We start from the raw sequence: 15,662 nt of genomic DNA on the forward strand, positions 1-15,662 counted from the left end.
GGGACACGGAGCCGGCGGGCTCTCGCGCTCGCAGCGAGCTCACGCCTCCGGACGCACGTGTCTGCGGGTCTGACCGGGCCACAAAGCGGCCCTGCCGCGGCGGCCGGTGGGCGCTGGGGCCTCCCTGGAACTCCACAGCCGGAGGATCCTGAGGGCGGGGGCTGCGGTGGGAGTGGGTCCCAATAGCCCCCATGCCCAGTTCCTGGGTGGCTCCTGGCCGTGGGCCCCTTACCCAACGGGAACCACCCAGCTCCTACCCTCGGAAGAGCCTCCACACCAGGCTCACCACCCATCTTCCTAGGCCCCCAGGAAGACAACCAAGACTTGGCCTCAGTCACTTCCAGTTCCCACCACCCACCATGCATGAGCCCCTCACAGACAGAGGCTGCCCAGATGGCTGTCTCAACCCGGGGCTCTCTGGGGCTCAGACACAAGACATTCAGCCTTCTCACACCTCTTTTGGGGTGAGCTGCACCCATCTGTCCTTTCCTCCCCCTCGTTTCACCTCCTCATCCTTCAAGCCTCCCTTTTTGGTTGGTAGTGCTGGGCCTCAGTCTAAGGGCTCCTGACCTTACAGGTGGCTGAGCCTTCTCTTTAGCTTCCTGTCCACACCTCAGACCAAAGCCACGGTGTCTTTTCTTTCTGACACCTTTCAGTTTCACACTGATCACACCAGACCCTGCCGCTTACCTTCCAACCCAACCAGAGATGGGCAGCACTCTGCACCCTCACAACATGAATCTCATGGTTTTCTTCTTTCCAGTTATAGGAGCCCCCATCCTGCTCCCACTAACTCATTCCCGCTAAAATACACGCTGAAACAATTTTGACTGTATCTGAAAGGTTTTCAGCTTACCCCTCATAGACCTAAGAGGATCCTGAAAGTCCTCACTGGTGCAGCCCACCCTGTGCTCTCTGCTCGGAACTCCTTCCCTCAATTGAATGAGTATATGTATTTGGAGACATTAGCATCTGACCCTTTGCTCCCTGGATCAGTTGTTACTGACTCCCTGGTCAATGGCTCTGGACTCAGCAGTGGTGACTCCTTGCAACAGCCACATATACAACCTGCCGGCAGCCAGATCTCTGGCTTCAGGTCTTATTTCCCTTTACAACAGCCCACAAGCTGGAAGTACAAGCACTGGATCAGATACCCTCCAACACCAGTTATTCCTCAGGAGCCTGCAGTGTTCATTTACTCATCCCCATTCTTCAGATGAGGAAACTGAGGCTCAGGGAGGTCAGACTTCCCAGATTGACTACAGTTGGCAGAGATTGAGCCCCAGCCTGCTGATCCTGAGGCCTGCTCTGACTCCATGCCTTCCCTTTACAATACAAGGCCACAATGGATGCAAGGGTAGGTGGTATCTGGATAGAGCTGGGGGGCAGGCTGGGTAGGGCCTGTGTGTGCGTGTTTGCTCTCTTCCATGTTGCTATCCTGTTTCACCCAGGCTGGCAGGGCAGCTGGACCTGTGTAGTCTCTGCTCTATCTGTACAGCCCACTTCCAGATTTGGTCAGTAACTGAAACAGTATGTGGGTTCAGAGTGCCATCTAGTGGCCCAGCTGGGTGCAACCCACACTGCCAGAGCCCCATGGAAGCAGAAATTCCGGATCTTATTCTCCTCCCCTCCACCCTGGCTCTGGACCACAGGATTCCAGCCTGGTCTCCACCCTGATGCCTGTTTCCCAGGCTCAACCTCTCTTCTCGCCCATCTCCATTTGGCCTGAGTCTCTCAGTTCCTGTCTCTGCCCATCTTGGTCTATGTCCTTACCAGTCTCAGCCTAGTCTCTTTTCCTCCATCTTTTTCTCCAAAGAGGGAGAGATGGTGGGCAGATTAACTGAAGAAGTAAAACACAAGGGCGGTGTCTTTCAAACGAGCTGAAGAACCGCAGTGTCAAAGGAAACAGGCCTGCAAGCTGAGGCTAGCTGGGAAGATGAGTCCAGCCAGGGTGGCCTGCAGGATACCCCTGGGCAGCAACTGCAGCTGCAGCAGCCACATGCCAAGGGGAATGCTTCAGGAGAACTAGATCCCAGGCGAAGGGAGTAGCATGATGAAGCCCAAGGAGGCACAGAGGAATCAAATTTTGGTGGTAAGCTGTCAAGAGCCTAGGAGGGGGCTAGCCCCTGACTGCCAGGCTCTCTATCTCTCGCCCCTGCACTGTCTTCCTCCGCATGCTCAGAGCAGAGCGTAGGCCAGTGCACTGTACAGCATCCAGAATACTTTTATTGCCGGAATTGAGGTACAGCCTGCTCAGAGCCCAGGCAGGGCCCACCGCTCAGGAAAAAGTGACAAATGCTGGGTAGGTATACATCAGAGAAAATCCAGTCCATGGTAACCTCGTGGGAGAGCAGCACAGTCCAGTCCAAATGTGGCTTCAGCCCCATGTCTCAGCCTATAGCCATGGTCCACTGCCACCAAGGCAGACCTGGGTTCCTCATCCCTGCTCTGACAGGGACACCTGTCATACCTCTGGGGCAGAAAACCCCCAGGGGGACCTCAAGGCACCTGGCTCTCTCAGAGGCCAACACAAGTTTCGGGGTTAGTCCCTGAATATCAGACACCACTCAGCTGCCTGGTGGAGTTGATGCTGGGTCTGGGAGGGTGAGGGGGAAAGTACAAGCCCTGCCTCCTCTCTGCCCTGTGCCAGCCCACTGGATCCAAGAGAGACCTAACAGCAGGGTGGCAATGCAGTGGTTATCTGCAAATCACAGTTCTGGGCAAAGGGAGCCAGCATTGATACTGCGGCCAAGAGCACACCCAGGGGTCAGGGTACTCAGTCCTCCCCAGAACTGGCGGGCTATCAGCTGTCTGGTCTTGAGCTGAGTGGCTCTTAGAGGTGAGGAGGTAGGCATGAATGCCCCAGGGCTTGGGTACCATGAAGACCCCAACGACCTGCCCCTGCTGGCAGGGGCAATCAGACAGTCCCCAAGAAGCCAGGGAGGTGGCCAAGCAGCTGGGTCGCCAGACAACCCAGCTCCAGCCACCCACGGCCAGTAGCAGGCCTACAGTGGCTGGTATGTGGGGACGGTCACTTAGGGCCAGAAGTTCATCCCTGGGACCACCGGGAGCAGGGACCACAGCTCAGTAACATCTCTCACAGGCAGGCGGAGAGGCCGGGGCCTGGTGGGCATGTGTGAAAAGGCCACAGAGCTAGGAGGTACGCATGGCCCTAGAGTTGGGGACTGGGGCCAGGTGCCAGCCAATCCCCATTCAGAGGTGGTCTTGAGGTCACAATTCTACCATCAGCCACATTTTTTCCATCAAGGGGCCCTTGAGTGTGTCTGGAGTACTGTTTCTTTCCTCATTCCCACAAAGGAAGGATAAGAGACAGCACCTCCTCACAGCAGTCATTTCTCAACCCAAGACCCAGTGGGAAGCCACGAACAGCTGAACTCAAGGGCCATGGCCACTCTGAGGCCAGCAGAAACAGCTGTGGGCAAGCCACCCAGCAGCCCCACTGGCTTGGGGTCAGAGCTCAAGAAGCACCCGTTTCAGATAGGCCAGGGCGATGGGGTTGGCCAGCATCTCGATGTGCTCACTGCCTGGCAGCTCCCTCATAGACACTTGTTGCTCCTGGCGGCCTCGCCAGGCCTGGCAGTGCAGGGCACTCTCCAGATTCACAGTGCCATCGCCATCACCAACGAAGATTTTAGGGTCGCTGTCAGGGAATCTCTCATAGTAGAAAGAGTCTGGCGTGTGGACCCCAATGCCATAGAGGCAGTGCAGCGGCACCCCGGGTGGCACCATGGCTTCAACGAGCCCTTCTGTGTCCTGCCGCATGAGCCAGCCCTCTTTGAAGTCAATGTCCTGGAAGAACTGGACATAGTCCCGCAGCGTGTAGTTGGCCGTGGCCGTGCGCACGAACACCTTCTCAGGTGACCAGGTATAGTTGTAGGGCAGCAGCCAGCTGGTAGACACTGCCGACCGCTGCTGCTCCCGGATCTTCAGGGGACTGATGACGGGGATCCGGTTGTTGTCTCCTGCAGGGAGAGGGCGCCGTCAGTCTGGCTCATGAATGCCGGCTGGCCAGGCAGCATGTCCACCGACCTGGCAGCAGTCCAGTCAGCGCTCCAGCCTCTGTAGCGACATCATTTTAACTCCTGACCCTACAGCGGCATTTATTGCTTTCCTTTTTATTTTTCGCTATAAAACACACAACCAAGGCTTCTTCCTTTCCTTTGGCATTTCCTCACCAGGGATTTGGGCAGCACATACCCACAGTGGTTTGTTATGCAAAAAGCTCCCTCTTCTGAGTACTAAGAGTGGCCGGTGGGCAGTGAGCTTGTGAGAAGTGTTATCAACAGGTGGAAGCCCAGAAGAATGTGCCTCTTTCTCTTTGGCTGCACCAAGCTATGTAACCATTTTGATTTTTCTGGTTTAGCCCTGCAGCCTGCAGTCCTGGCCTCATCTTACTCACCTGCCTTGACCTGGACAGCCAGGGCTGCAGGAGACCCGGCAGAAGGAGAGGCCACAGACAAGAGTGCGAGTCCTCTCACAGAAGCACCAACACCCACCAGTTGAGCTGGATCTTGAGAACAGGGGCCTCTGACCTGATCAGGACCCATCGCCCCACTGCTCTGATGGGCCACCGCTTGGTCTGGTGGGACCTGGCTCTAAAGGCCCAAGGAAAGAAGTCCCACCCCTCTGCACTCTCACCAGGGCCTGCCACGACAGTTTTCACCCGCTGAAAGAGAAGTACCAAAAGGCCAGTCCTAGACCCCCCAAGGCTGCCGGTCTCACATGCAGGGGTGCGCATGTCCATCCCTTCAGGCCCAGGGATGCAGCTGTGATGTGTGTTCACTCTATCTGGACATCTGCGCACTGAGCAGGCCACTGTCCACACTGGGTAGGTGAGTGCTGGGAGAGGCAGTGAGTGCTGACCCAGTCACAATGATCAGCTAACCAACAGCACGGCAGGCAGTGCCAATGATGAAGATGCACCAGAGCCTTGGCTCACGGTTATCAAAGCGAGGGGCTGCTGGCTCACACCAGGTCCTAGCAGAGGGAGGGAAGTACCACAGCTGCAGCTGACGGGTTCTGACAGCCATGACAAGGCAGGTGGGTTGGGGGGATGGGCAAGGAGGTGGTTTTCCCAGCTGCCATGTAAGCAGGCCCAGCCAGCTCTGCACCTGCTTCTTTCCTACATTGCTCAAAGAGGCGCCCCACTACCCACAGATGGAGGCACAACTCATAAACAGGAAACTGTAGTCCAAGCTTCCCGCTCTGGGGCAGAGGCGGGGATGAAGAAGTGGGGGTAAAAGAGAAGGAAAAGACCCTCCCAAAGACCTCTGAGTCAGCTGGGCCTGAGAGTGTATGTGTGTGTACACGTCTTCACAAACAAGTATCTGTGTGATTAATCGTGATGCCGTCCACATACATGCTGTAAGAAACTTACGCAGATAACAAAGGTCAGCAACACTAGAAATTAGGGAATAACATTCAACTGGATATTTGACACAAGCTAAGCAACCTCTATCGTCAGACATATTCCAGATGGAGGGGAAATGCCCTGAAAAAATCAGAATTTCCACGCTAGCTCATGTTATGACCCCCCTTTTCTGTATAATCAAAATATTCCAAGCAACCATCAGTTTTCTACTGGACTGCCTCAGCCTCATAAGGTGCTGCCTGGCTCAGGTGAGCAAGTGCTGCCGCAGGATGGGAAAGTCCTCTTGGAATCAAAAATATTACAACTGGCTGATTAATAAAAACAATTATAACAAAATATTGTAAGACAAAGCAGTACTAGAATAATCAGAATTCTTTTACTGCCCAGACTGAGAACCCAAATCCCATCTCTCTACTATCTTTCATAATCCTTCTAAACAACTGCTTAAATTTTCTATTTAGTTTTCAAATAAGGAACTTCACCTAAGTCCTCTATACAGCTTTTGAGGAACTTTACTGTCTCTTTATGATTGACTTACAAGAGAATCACTCCACCCTAGCCCATGACCTTTTACACTATCCTTCACATCTCCACCCTAATCCTCAACTTTATTTTACCCTCTAAGATGTCTTGGTAAAAATGAAGGTCATAGAAAGGAATTTTATTTTTAGCCAACCATCACTAAAAAAAGTTAGCTTTAAATTTTATGGACTTATCTTAATTTTAATAGATCAATAATGTTATAATCTTAGCTGAAGGTCTATATGACCCAAAATGCTCTCAGAAAAAGATTGCGATCTCAGCCCAATTCATATGTGAATTGCCTGCCTAAAATAAACTTCTGCTGACAGCAGAATAGAAAGACTTGCACCCAACTCCCTTGTCTTCCTTGTGCCTGCTCCCTTTTCCCCCTTTACCCCCTTTTTCCCCTGTTAGGAATCTCCCCTCCCAGACACCGCTCCCACCTTGAGACCGTGCCTGTTCCGCTCCCCAATAACCCATGATAGGGGAACGAAGAGTCTCCAACAGATATTCTTTTTTGGAAAAAGTTGTTTGGAAAAGAGTTATCACTGGGGAAAACGAAGGGTGCTGACCCAAGAAGAGCCATGTCGATGGCCAGCTCAAGGACATGGTAGAGAGAAAGGGAGGGTGCCATCCCCATACCAGCCCCCCTGCTGGGCCCAGTAGATCTTACCTGAGGCCAGGACACGCAGGGTCTTGGCCACGCCCCCCCAGGGCGCACCCAAGGACACGAAAGCGCGAATATACTTGTCCTTCCAGGCCTGCGGCTGCCGCTGCAGAAAGTAGAGTGTGTACATGTTGCCCATACTATGGGCCACCAGCACCACCGGGCCCCCATACAGCTGGTACATCTCCTCGATCATCTCGCGCAGGGCCAGGAAGTACGGCCCGTTTTCATCTGCAGGCCAGAGCCGGGCAGGGGTCAGGCAGGAAGGGTCCTGGGCCTGATCCATGGACCACTTCTCAGGGCAGACCCAGGACCAGGAGGTGGGGAGTAAGCTGAAATCAGTGGGGACAAGGTGCTTCCCTGGATTTCCATGAAGGAAGGAAACAAAGAGGCTCCTTTCTCCCCCTCCGCCTTAAGATCTCTCCCCAGGACTCAGAGGCCCAGACATCCTGGGTGACAGTGGAGAAGGACAGACTGGACTGGCCAAACGTGGTGATTCTAGACACTGGGCTAGACACAGGGCCGGAAGAGATCACAGGGTTTGTGGTGGCTGTGACCACGTATCCCCACCTCCCAAGACCTCAGGAAGGAAATGCTTACTTGGAGCTCGGCGCCAGTCATAGGGGGCCCCCCGGACATCCTCATCCCGTGTATAGCCCCAGCTCACGAGGCTTTCCACCATGATATGGAAATAGGAACCTGCAGACAGAAATGCATAGGACTAGGGAAGGAACAGCAACTGTCAGCTACCACGTGGAGCCTGCCACGGAGGCCGTGCACCTACCACAGGGAGGTCCTGGAGGATGGCTAGTGGGCCCCAGCCCACCCTGAGCAGAGACGGCTCACAGGCTACCCCTTCAAACACACAGGGTTTCTGCCTCTCTGCGAGTCCAGCAGCGCCCCTAGCCCCACTTCCTAGAGGACATGAGTAAGGCTACACACCGAGGCTGCTTTTGCTGGGGTCCAGGAACTCCAGGGAGAAGGTCTTCCCAAAGCCGGGGACACGCACATCCACACCTTCGGGAAACTGGGTGGCCCGAGATGTTTTGTTGTAGACCAGCCTGTCAGGAGGGGACACTGGTGACCCAGAGGTGACACTAAGTCTGGTGTGTTGCTGTTCTGTCCTGAGTTACACTCCCTTTGGCTTGGTTAGATGTAGAGAAGAGACCAATTAAGTCAGTAAAGCACAGATCAGTAACCTCCAAAAGGGGGTTCCCACCAAGGGCCATCTAAAGACAGATCCCAGGGTCTCTATCCAGGCAACACTTCCTTCGTGATCTCACCCACCCACAACGCAGGTCTTAGATCTAGTTAGGAGAGGGAAGCGCCAGGTCTGGCTGTGCCGTGAACATTACACTTGACCCCCAAAGGCAAGCAGCCTAACCTCAGGGGCGCCTATCACCACCTCTCCACAGATCCAACTCCTATCACCCAGCACAACACTTCACAGGGCAAAGAGTACAGCAAATGACAGAACTAGACAGAAAGATACAGCCCAGGGCTTGAGCTCCTGAGGCTGCCTTGTGTCTGAGAGAGCAAGGCCTGGAAAGGTGAGCCGAGGAAAAGCTCTGTGCTGGGCTGGAATTTTCTGCTGACACCAAAGAGGCAAATGTGCCCAAGAAAATACAGGTTCGTGCTCCCCGACTCCCCCCACCCCACATATCCACTAAAGAGCAGCCACAGAAAACTGAAAGGATCCTGGACCCTCCCTGGTGGCTCAACAGGTTAAAGTGCAGCACTGTGAAGCAACAGCCACTTCAGCGCAAGTTCGATCCCTGGACAGGGAAGTGACCCACATGGCACAGCAGACCTCTCTGATCTGTCTGCCGCTCCCCTCAGCAATGTACTTTGTAGATCGGCCTGTTCTGCTCCCCACTCTGCTTCTGGTGAATCCTCTCACCCGCTGCACCTCTGGCCTGTACCCCAGTTCTTTATGCATAAATAAATAAATCTAAAGATTTGACAAATAATTGACACCAGTCCAAATAATAGGTCCTGGGAGGGCCCACTTTTTCCAGGCAACTCTGTGGATTACTCTAACAGTCACTTAGCAAAGTTCAGAACATTGTTCTGGAAAGCAAAAGGAGTTCTGTGAAAGATGAGAGTCTAAACAGGTAAACAGGCCACCAAAGGTAGACAAGCCCCGCTTGTTATCGGCCTGCACTTCCAATCAGCACGTGTCGGGGACAAAAATAGAAATGCAGATCGACCTCCCAAAACAACCCTGGTCAAACACAGAGGAGGGTCAACAAAACAGGCGCAAACACGGGGGAAAGAGGGTGCCCGGAGAACTAGAGCGTCTCTGCGGGGGAAAATGTAACTTGTGGGATTCAGCTCAAGCACACAGTGAACACCAATGTGCTCTGGGCTCTACTACCATAAAGACAAGAGAGACAATCCCGCCTTCCGGGACCTCGGTCTGGGAAAGCAGCTCAGCTCAGCCTCAAAGTACTGTGGTCACATCGGGGTCTGCACTTAGCTGAGTGACCTTAAGCAATGTTGGACTCTCTGAGCTCACAGATGTCCTGCTTTTCTGAGAGGTTTGAAAACCGTCCACTGTAAGATTAAACGAAAGGAAGTAGGTAAAATGCACAGTGACTGTATTGCATTCTCTTGCGTTATTATCTCATTTGGGGAAACGGATATGTGGCTGGTGGGAAGGAAGGGTTAGCTGTTCACATGGGTGGAAGGGAATCTGAGCAAATGGTAGAGAGGAATATTCCAGGCCAAGAGTACAGCAGGTGCAAAGGCCCAGAGACATAATGTGTTCCAGGGAGAACAAGCAGCGGAAGATGTAGGTGTGGTCAAGGGGGAGTGGGCAGCCTGAGGGTAAATAGGGGCTGCAGCCTGAGGACAAGCCCTGGACTAGAGAGGGGAGGGACAGGCGGGGAGGGTGAGAAGCAGGAAAGGGAGGAAAGCTCTGTCTGGAGAGGGCAGGGGTGGTGCCAAGCAGACTGAGGAAATGGGGACTAGAGGTCAGTGACTTCAAGGCCTCTTGAGGAAATGGCCTCCTGGAGGCCTCCTGAAGCTGGGCAGCACCCTGTCTGCACTGCAGTCCCCACCTGATATTGTCAATCCAGCAGTCAATGATGACAGGCAGGAGCAGCTCCAGGTTGAGCCAGAGTGTGAAGTAGCTGTCCGTCTTCTTGGAACAGAGATAGTGCACCACCGATGGCTTGTCCAGCTTTGCCTCCAGCTGGTTGCCCAAATCTCCAGGCACTGCAGTGGGGGGTGGGGTGGGCACAGAGTAGGTGTGAGGACCTGGGGACTTGGCATTCTAGAGACCCTTGAGGCTTGCACCCACAGGCCTTCTACCCATGGCTGTCCTAGCCACAGAGCAGACAGGGCCTTGTTCACTGTGAAAGAAGGCGGGGAAACAGGACAGAGTTGGGACACTTAACCAAGCAAACTGAATCCCGAGGACACATTCCAGGCAGCCTTGTGGTGTTGGAGGGTGAGCAAAAGAACCTCAGTTGAGAGAAGCCCATACTTGCACCTGGTGTTTTATCTAAATGATAGAACCCAGGTTCCAAAGGGCAGGTCATCTGGGAGGGCTGAACAGCCTGGCAGTTGGGCCCTGTGTTGGAGATGGTACCCTGAGACAACATACCATTCCAGCCACAGGTGGGGCGGTGCCCAAGCCCCAAGGATGGCTACCCGCCACTTGGCCAGCTTGTCCAGTCCACGCAGAGCCAGGGGCCCTCATGACACTCAAACCCATCCCCACTGATTCACAGCCCAACATCAAACTCTTCAGTTATTTACTTCTAGTGACCCCTCACGTCTAACCTGCTCAACACTTCCTAAAGCCTCCCCGTGAGGAACCCTGATCACTAAGTCAACAGGTTCTCCTGGCCTTCAATGGGCTACCACTGTGAACCCAGCCCTGATGATGGCCCTCCCTGAACACCGTCCCCCAGAGTCTTGAGGGAAGTCATGGAGACCTGTGTGATACCCGCTTTCACCTCCTATCATGGTACAGGTGCGGAAAATGGGGAGTCCCAAGCATGACAGCCCAAGCATGGCACGCCTGTGGACTAGGCAGAGCAGAGATCTTGGGCACCATCGCCTCCAAGAGGAAATGGCCAAAAGAGGAAGTCTGCAGAGGTGCTCAGCCAGGGTGACCTTTGCCCTGGCCAGGCTGTGCAGCCTCTAAAATAGCAGTCACTTCTGATCCCCATTTGCACCTAGAACAAGGACAAAAGCCAGCCACGTGCTTTTTCACGTCAAATAACACTGGGAGAAGATATCCTTATTATGACCACTTTACAGACGAGGAAACTGAGGCTGGGAGAAGTGGAAATGGCTTACTACAGTCCCTTCCCCCTGTTCAGGGTCTTGTTATATAACCCTTCTCTTGCCTCTGCTTCCCCTACCACAAATTCTAGTCCCTCTCATAGAAGCTGGTCACCCTTAGATACTGACCCTCTGATGGGCAAACTCAGGTCTCTGCTCTGCACCTAGAAGCAGCTCATCTGATGCACACCCCGGGGTTCCCAGGAAGAATGCCAGCAGCCCCACTCCGAGAAGCTTGGCAGAGTAGCATTCCAGTTACTGTGGGGCTCTGGAGAGCCCTCTGCTGTGACCTAGGATAATCAAGGACTGCATGAATTAGCACCAATCCAGGTGAAAAGTCTGCCTGGAACAGACACTTCTGAATACCACATTCTTCACAATCAGAACTCTGTAGGCCCACCCATCACCCTTGGGGGCCCCCGAGACAAAGACCACATGATCCAATCAGTCATGGTCATGAGCTCTACACATTTCACTCCTTCCCATAATCCATTCTAGCGATTGGGACTGCTCACCTCCCTCGCTGACATGTAGTTCACTTTGCCTCAAACTCTTTCCTGGCCTCAGTTCTAACTACATACTCCAGGAATCCTTCTCCGACATGCTCCTAGCCAGACTGGATCAGTAGATTCTCTGTGCCTGCCAAGTGCAGAGCTCATCTCCAGGAATCACTATTCATCCCATCCTCCAAGCTGAGGGAACATAATATGGTCAAGGCTGCCTAAATCCTTTGGTGAACTTGGGCACAGCAATCCCCCTGGAGCATTTCCTGGCCCAGAGCTGCCAGCCAACTCCACCCTTCTGTAATCTGCAGCATCCCCATTAAAATACTACCAGCAGATGCTTTTTTTACAATAGGAAAGACATGAAATCAACCCAAATGCCCAAAAATAGATAACTGGATTAAAATGATGTGGTACATATACACAATGGAATATTACTAAGCAATCAAAAACAACAAACACATGTGCCCTTTGCAGCGACATGGATGGAGCTGGAAGGGATCATGCAGTGAAATAAGCCAGAAAGTGAAAGAAAAATACCAGACGGTTTCACTCATAGCAGGAGTATAAAGGACCCGGAGGGGGGGGGGAATAATGAACACCTATATACCAGAGACATTTTATGGGGTTGGAGTGGGGAATGGGATCAAAAATGGGGGAGGTGGGAGGGAGGAAGTGCACTGGACTATGGTGATGGCACACAGGTAAAGATTTGGTGATGGGAAGCCCATGGGGATTACAACCGAAATGGGAAAAGACACAAAATGATGTAAAAATAAACTATTATATTATTTAAAAAAAATACTACTAGCACAAAGAGTACAGGGGTCATGCCACAACAGACTCCTAATGTACATAAACCTCCGCACGCCTCTGCCTTCAGGAGCCGTAGCTGCCCATCAACACACTAGCTCTGAATGAGGCATCTAAGACACCCCCTGCAGAAAACACTATGACTCCTATGGTTGTTGTCAGGGCCGGGACCAAGTGGGGCAGACGGAGGAGGTAGGTCCCCTGACCAAGGTGGTCTAATCTGACTAGGTCTGGCAGGGGAATACAACCATCCCCAGACATCTGTTAACCACCAGCGTTGTGTTGTCTTTAGCTATCCTCAGTTCTCCTATTCCTCCCAGAGGGCAAATGTTGCCAATTTGATAAATCGGGGGAGAGGAGCCTTGTTGGCAAGATAGGAGTGCAATCCTTTCCCCAAACGGCTTCCTTTCAGTAATGCCCTGTTAAAATGCAGGGCTGGAACTATCTAAGGAGACAACCTCCTAGGCAAGCCCAAGTCAACGCTGAGACCCCAGGGGGAAAACCCGGGGCCACCCTAACAAATCCCAAGCACCCTCAAAGGACCGCGGTCTTACAAGCTAAAAAAATGAGGATTAAATGAGGCAAAGCTTCTCTGTTCTCTGCGTGAACAGAGAAAAGAACGAGCAGCTGAACATAACCCTCCCACCTATCCCCCACTCTACAGAGCAGGAGAGGAAAGGCTCACCACAACCGCACCCAGCATGGCGGGAGATGCACCCACCGACCCCGGGGGCGACAGGGCCAAACCCGGGCTTTAAACACACGAAGAGTGGAAACACCGCCCCGCCCGTACCCCCCGAGCCTCACCCAGCACCACCGGGGGGTGACGTCCGGTCGGGAGCACTGGGTCTACGAGCAGCAGGAGGAGCACGAGGCCTCCCGGGAGCAGCGCGGCGCGGTAAGGGCAGAGGAGGAGACCCATGGCGGGAGAGAGCAGCTCCAGGTCCAAGGAGCAGATTCTGCGCTCGCAGCTGGCGCCTAGGCCCGGGCGGTGGCGACTCACTTAACCCCGCCGCCCGCTACCACCTACAGCGGCCGAGCCAATCAGGCTCCGCCTCCCGCAACCGCCGACCAATAGAAACTCGCCGATGGCCGCAGCCCTCCCAGTCGGAGCTCGGCGCCGCGCCCCCGCCCCGCCCCGCCAGCTCATTGGGCGAGCGGCGAGCCGAGCTCATCGATCAACCGGGACTTCGCGGCTTCCAAACCTTCAGCCGCTCGCGGTCACTGTGTACAAAGCCCAGGGCCCGGTAGCACAGATGCAAGGCGCTTGACCCTCACCTGCGGCTCCTGACGCCCCCCTGACCTGGGATCTGGAACGGGCCTGGCCGAGCTGAGACTCAGGGTCCTTTGCTGGCCTCTGCTGAGCGGCTTGGGTCCAGCAAGGGGAAGGGAGAAGAGATTCTGGGGCAGGTGTTGGGCCTGGAGCTGACTGCACCTTTGTGCAGTTCCCACACCGGTTCTTCGCTCCCTGCTCCCAGGGAACACTTGGGTTCAGGGGACACTTGGATTCAGGCAACCCAGGCAGCTCTGGATAATGGGGATGTGGCTGGGGAGAGTGCAACTGGTAAAGGCTAGGTCAGTGTGTTCTGTTTACTAGTGAAAGTAACCCGTTTTCACAGGAGCAGGGTGGCGGCAACCCCCCAGACAGAACATTGTCCAACCAGGTTGAAAGTGGCTTTGAACTTTGATCCTGTGCCATGGCCCATCTGCACATACCCCAGCAGAGGAGGAGGGCATCAAAACTGCTATTCCCATTCCTCACTCCAACCCCAGGCGAACCTGGAAACAGAGAACAGAGACCCTGTGCGGAGGATCTGGAATGAACAGAGTAGGCAAAGACTTGACAGCCACTTGTCTGGGGTAGGGAGACCAGCCTGTTTGGGGGCTGGAGGTCTTGATGCTCTACAGCTCTCCTGAGGGACAATCATACTCTGCATATCCCTGGTTGGTCCCACCAACTCTGTTTGCTCCTATTTCCCCTCCTTCCTCCTCTTTGTCAGTAATTAACTCTTTCCAGACTCTCTGAGTATACCCTCAGTGAATGAACTCACCATCTTGGCCTGCTCCTTCTACATTCTTAATATGAAACAGATTTGTGATTGGAGTGACCTCCCCTCTCTCTCTCTCTCTTTTTTAAAGATTTATTTATTTGTGCATATAGAACTGGGGTACAGGCCAGAGGTGCAGGGGTGGTGAGCAGATTCACCAGAGACAGAGTGGGGAGCAGAACAGGCTGACTGACAAAGTACACTGCTGAGGGGAGCAGCGGGCAGGCCAGGAGAGGTCTGCCACGCCATGTGGTCACCTCCGGGTCAGGCAGGCATTGAACTCAAGCAGAAGTGGCTTTCGCTTCTCAGTGCTGTGCTTTAACCCCCTGCGCCACCAGGGAGGGCCCTCTCTCTCTTTTTTCTTAAGATTTATTTATGCATACAGAACTGGGGTATAGGCCAGAGATGCAGGGGTGGTGAGAGGACCCACCAGAGACAGAGTGGGGAGCAGAACAGGCAGATCAACAAAGTACAATGTTGAGGGGAGCAGCAGACGGCCAGGAGAGGTCTGCCATGCCATGTGGTCACCTCGGGGACGGGGATTGGACTCATGCTGAAGTGGCTTTAGCTTCTCTGTGCTGTGCTTTAACCCGCTGCACCACCAGGGAGGGCCCAAGTTAGGCCATGACCCAGGGAAGCCTTGCCTCCCTTACGTCCATCCCAGGCCCCAGTGGAGGGGTTGCTGAAGATCTATCTGGTGTGGGAGACCACAGAGACCCTTCTGTCAGGGCTAGGGACAGGTGGGAATCCAGAGCTAAGGCTTAATTAGGAGAGGGATGGGGGAGGAGATCAGGATGGCCACCTTGGACTCTGGGCACTGGTCTTGTCAGCCTAGCAGCCTCAGGTGACCATGGGCCCCTTGCATGGTCACCCTGTCCCCCAGAGCCATTCCCTGATGCCCCATGCTCACAGGTGATAAGAACTGTGCTGGCACTGTGGAGAGAGGTCAGAAGGGGTCCATCCACATGAACTCCCCCACTACAGATCTGGGGTCATCCTGAGTGGTTGATATCTCAAGTTTCAGATCCACAATCAGGTGGCTATAGAGTCTTACCGCTCTACCCTTCCAAAGCCAAATTACCTTTACCCTCAGAGTAACCTCCTCCCTGATATCTCAAATTATGTCCTCGTAACTGTGGCTTGTTCTCCACATGCCAGGACGACAACATTAAACATTTGACCATTTGGCTTTGAAGCAGATGTCTGACTCATTCAAATAGCCCTGCAAGTGTAACCTGTCCTGTTACGGCCACAGTTCCTGGCCTGCAGTAGGTACTTAACATATGTTGAATGACTAAATGAATGATACATGCACTATAACCCTCCCCCCTTTCTAGAACAGGGTTCTGGTGTCTGGAGGAGTTCAGGACTGAGAGGTCTGCAGGCCTAGATGTGAGCTCTGGAAAAGATTGGGGGAAAGG

General features: G+C 53.7%; 1 protein-coding gene across 1 annotated transcript; it reads right to left on the reverse strand.

The window, feature by feature from the left end:
- Window positions 1-2,214: 2,214 nt before the first annotated feature.
- On the reverse strand, window positions 2,215-13,189 carry PLA2G15 (phospholipase A2, group XV). The gene is made up of 6 exons (XM_004690444.2): window positions 13,001-13,189; window positions 9,644-9,800; window positions 7,524-7,642; window positions 7,182-7,280; window positions 6,588-6,812; window positions 2,215-3,983 (listed from the first exon to the last, which is right to left on the reverse strand). The coding sequence occupies exons 1-6, from the start codon at window positions 13,113-13,115 to the stop codon at window positions 3,472-3,474; spliced, it is 1,227 nt and encodes a 408-aa protein (XP_004690501.1). The 5' UTR covers window positions 13,116-13,189; the 3' UTR covers window positions 2,215-3,471.
- Window positions 13,190-15,662: the final 2,473 nt, after the last annotated feature.

This window comes from Condylura cristata, unplaced genomic scaffold (genome assembly GCF_000260355.1).
Source record: "Condylura cristata isolate star-nosed mole 26May11 unplaced genomic scaffold, ConCri1.0 scaffold00028, whole genome shotgun sequence".
NCBI classification, from domain to species: domain Eukaryota; kingdom Metazoa; phylum Chordata; class Mammalia; order Eulipotyphla; family Talpidae; genus Condylura; species Condylura cristata.

Excerpts from the sequence above, each read along its gene's own strand:
- PLA2G15 (XM_004690444.2), bottom strand. The coding sequence starts at position 13,115 with ATGGGTCTCCTCCTCTGCCCTTACCGCGCCGCGCTGCTCCCGGGAGGC. Across the intron at positions 9,801-13,000 it reads TCACCCCCCGGTGGTGCTGG|TGCCTGGAGATTTGGGCAAC; the intron begins GTGAGGCTCGGG and ends CCCCCACTGCAG. Across the intron at positions 7,643-9,643 it reads TGCTGGATTGACAATATCAG|GCTGGTCTACAACAAAACAT; the intron begins GTGGGGACTGCA and ends CCCTCCTGACAG.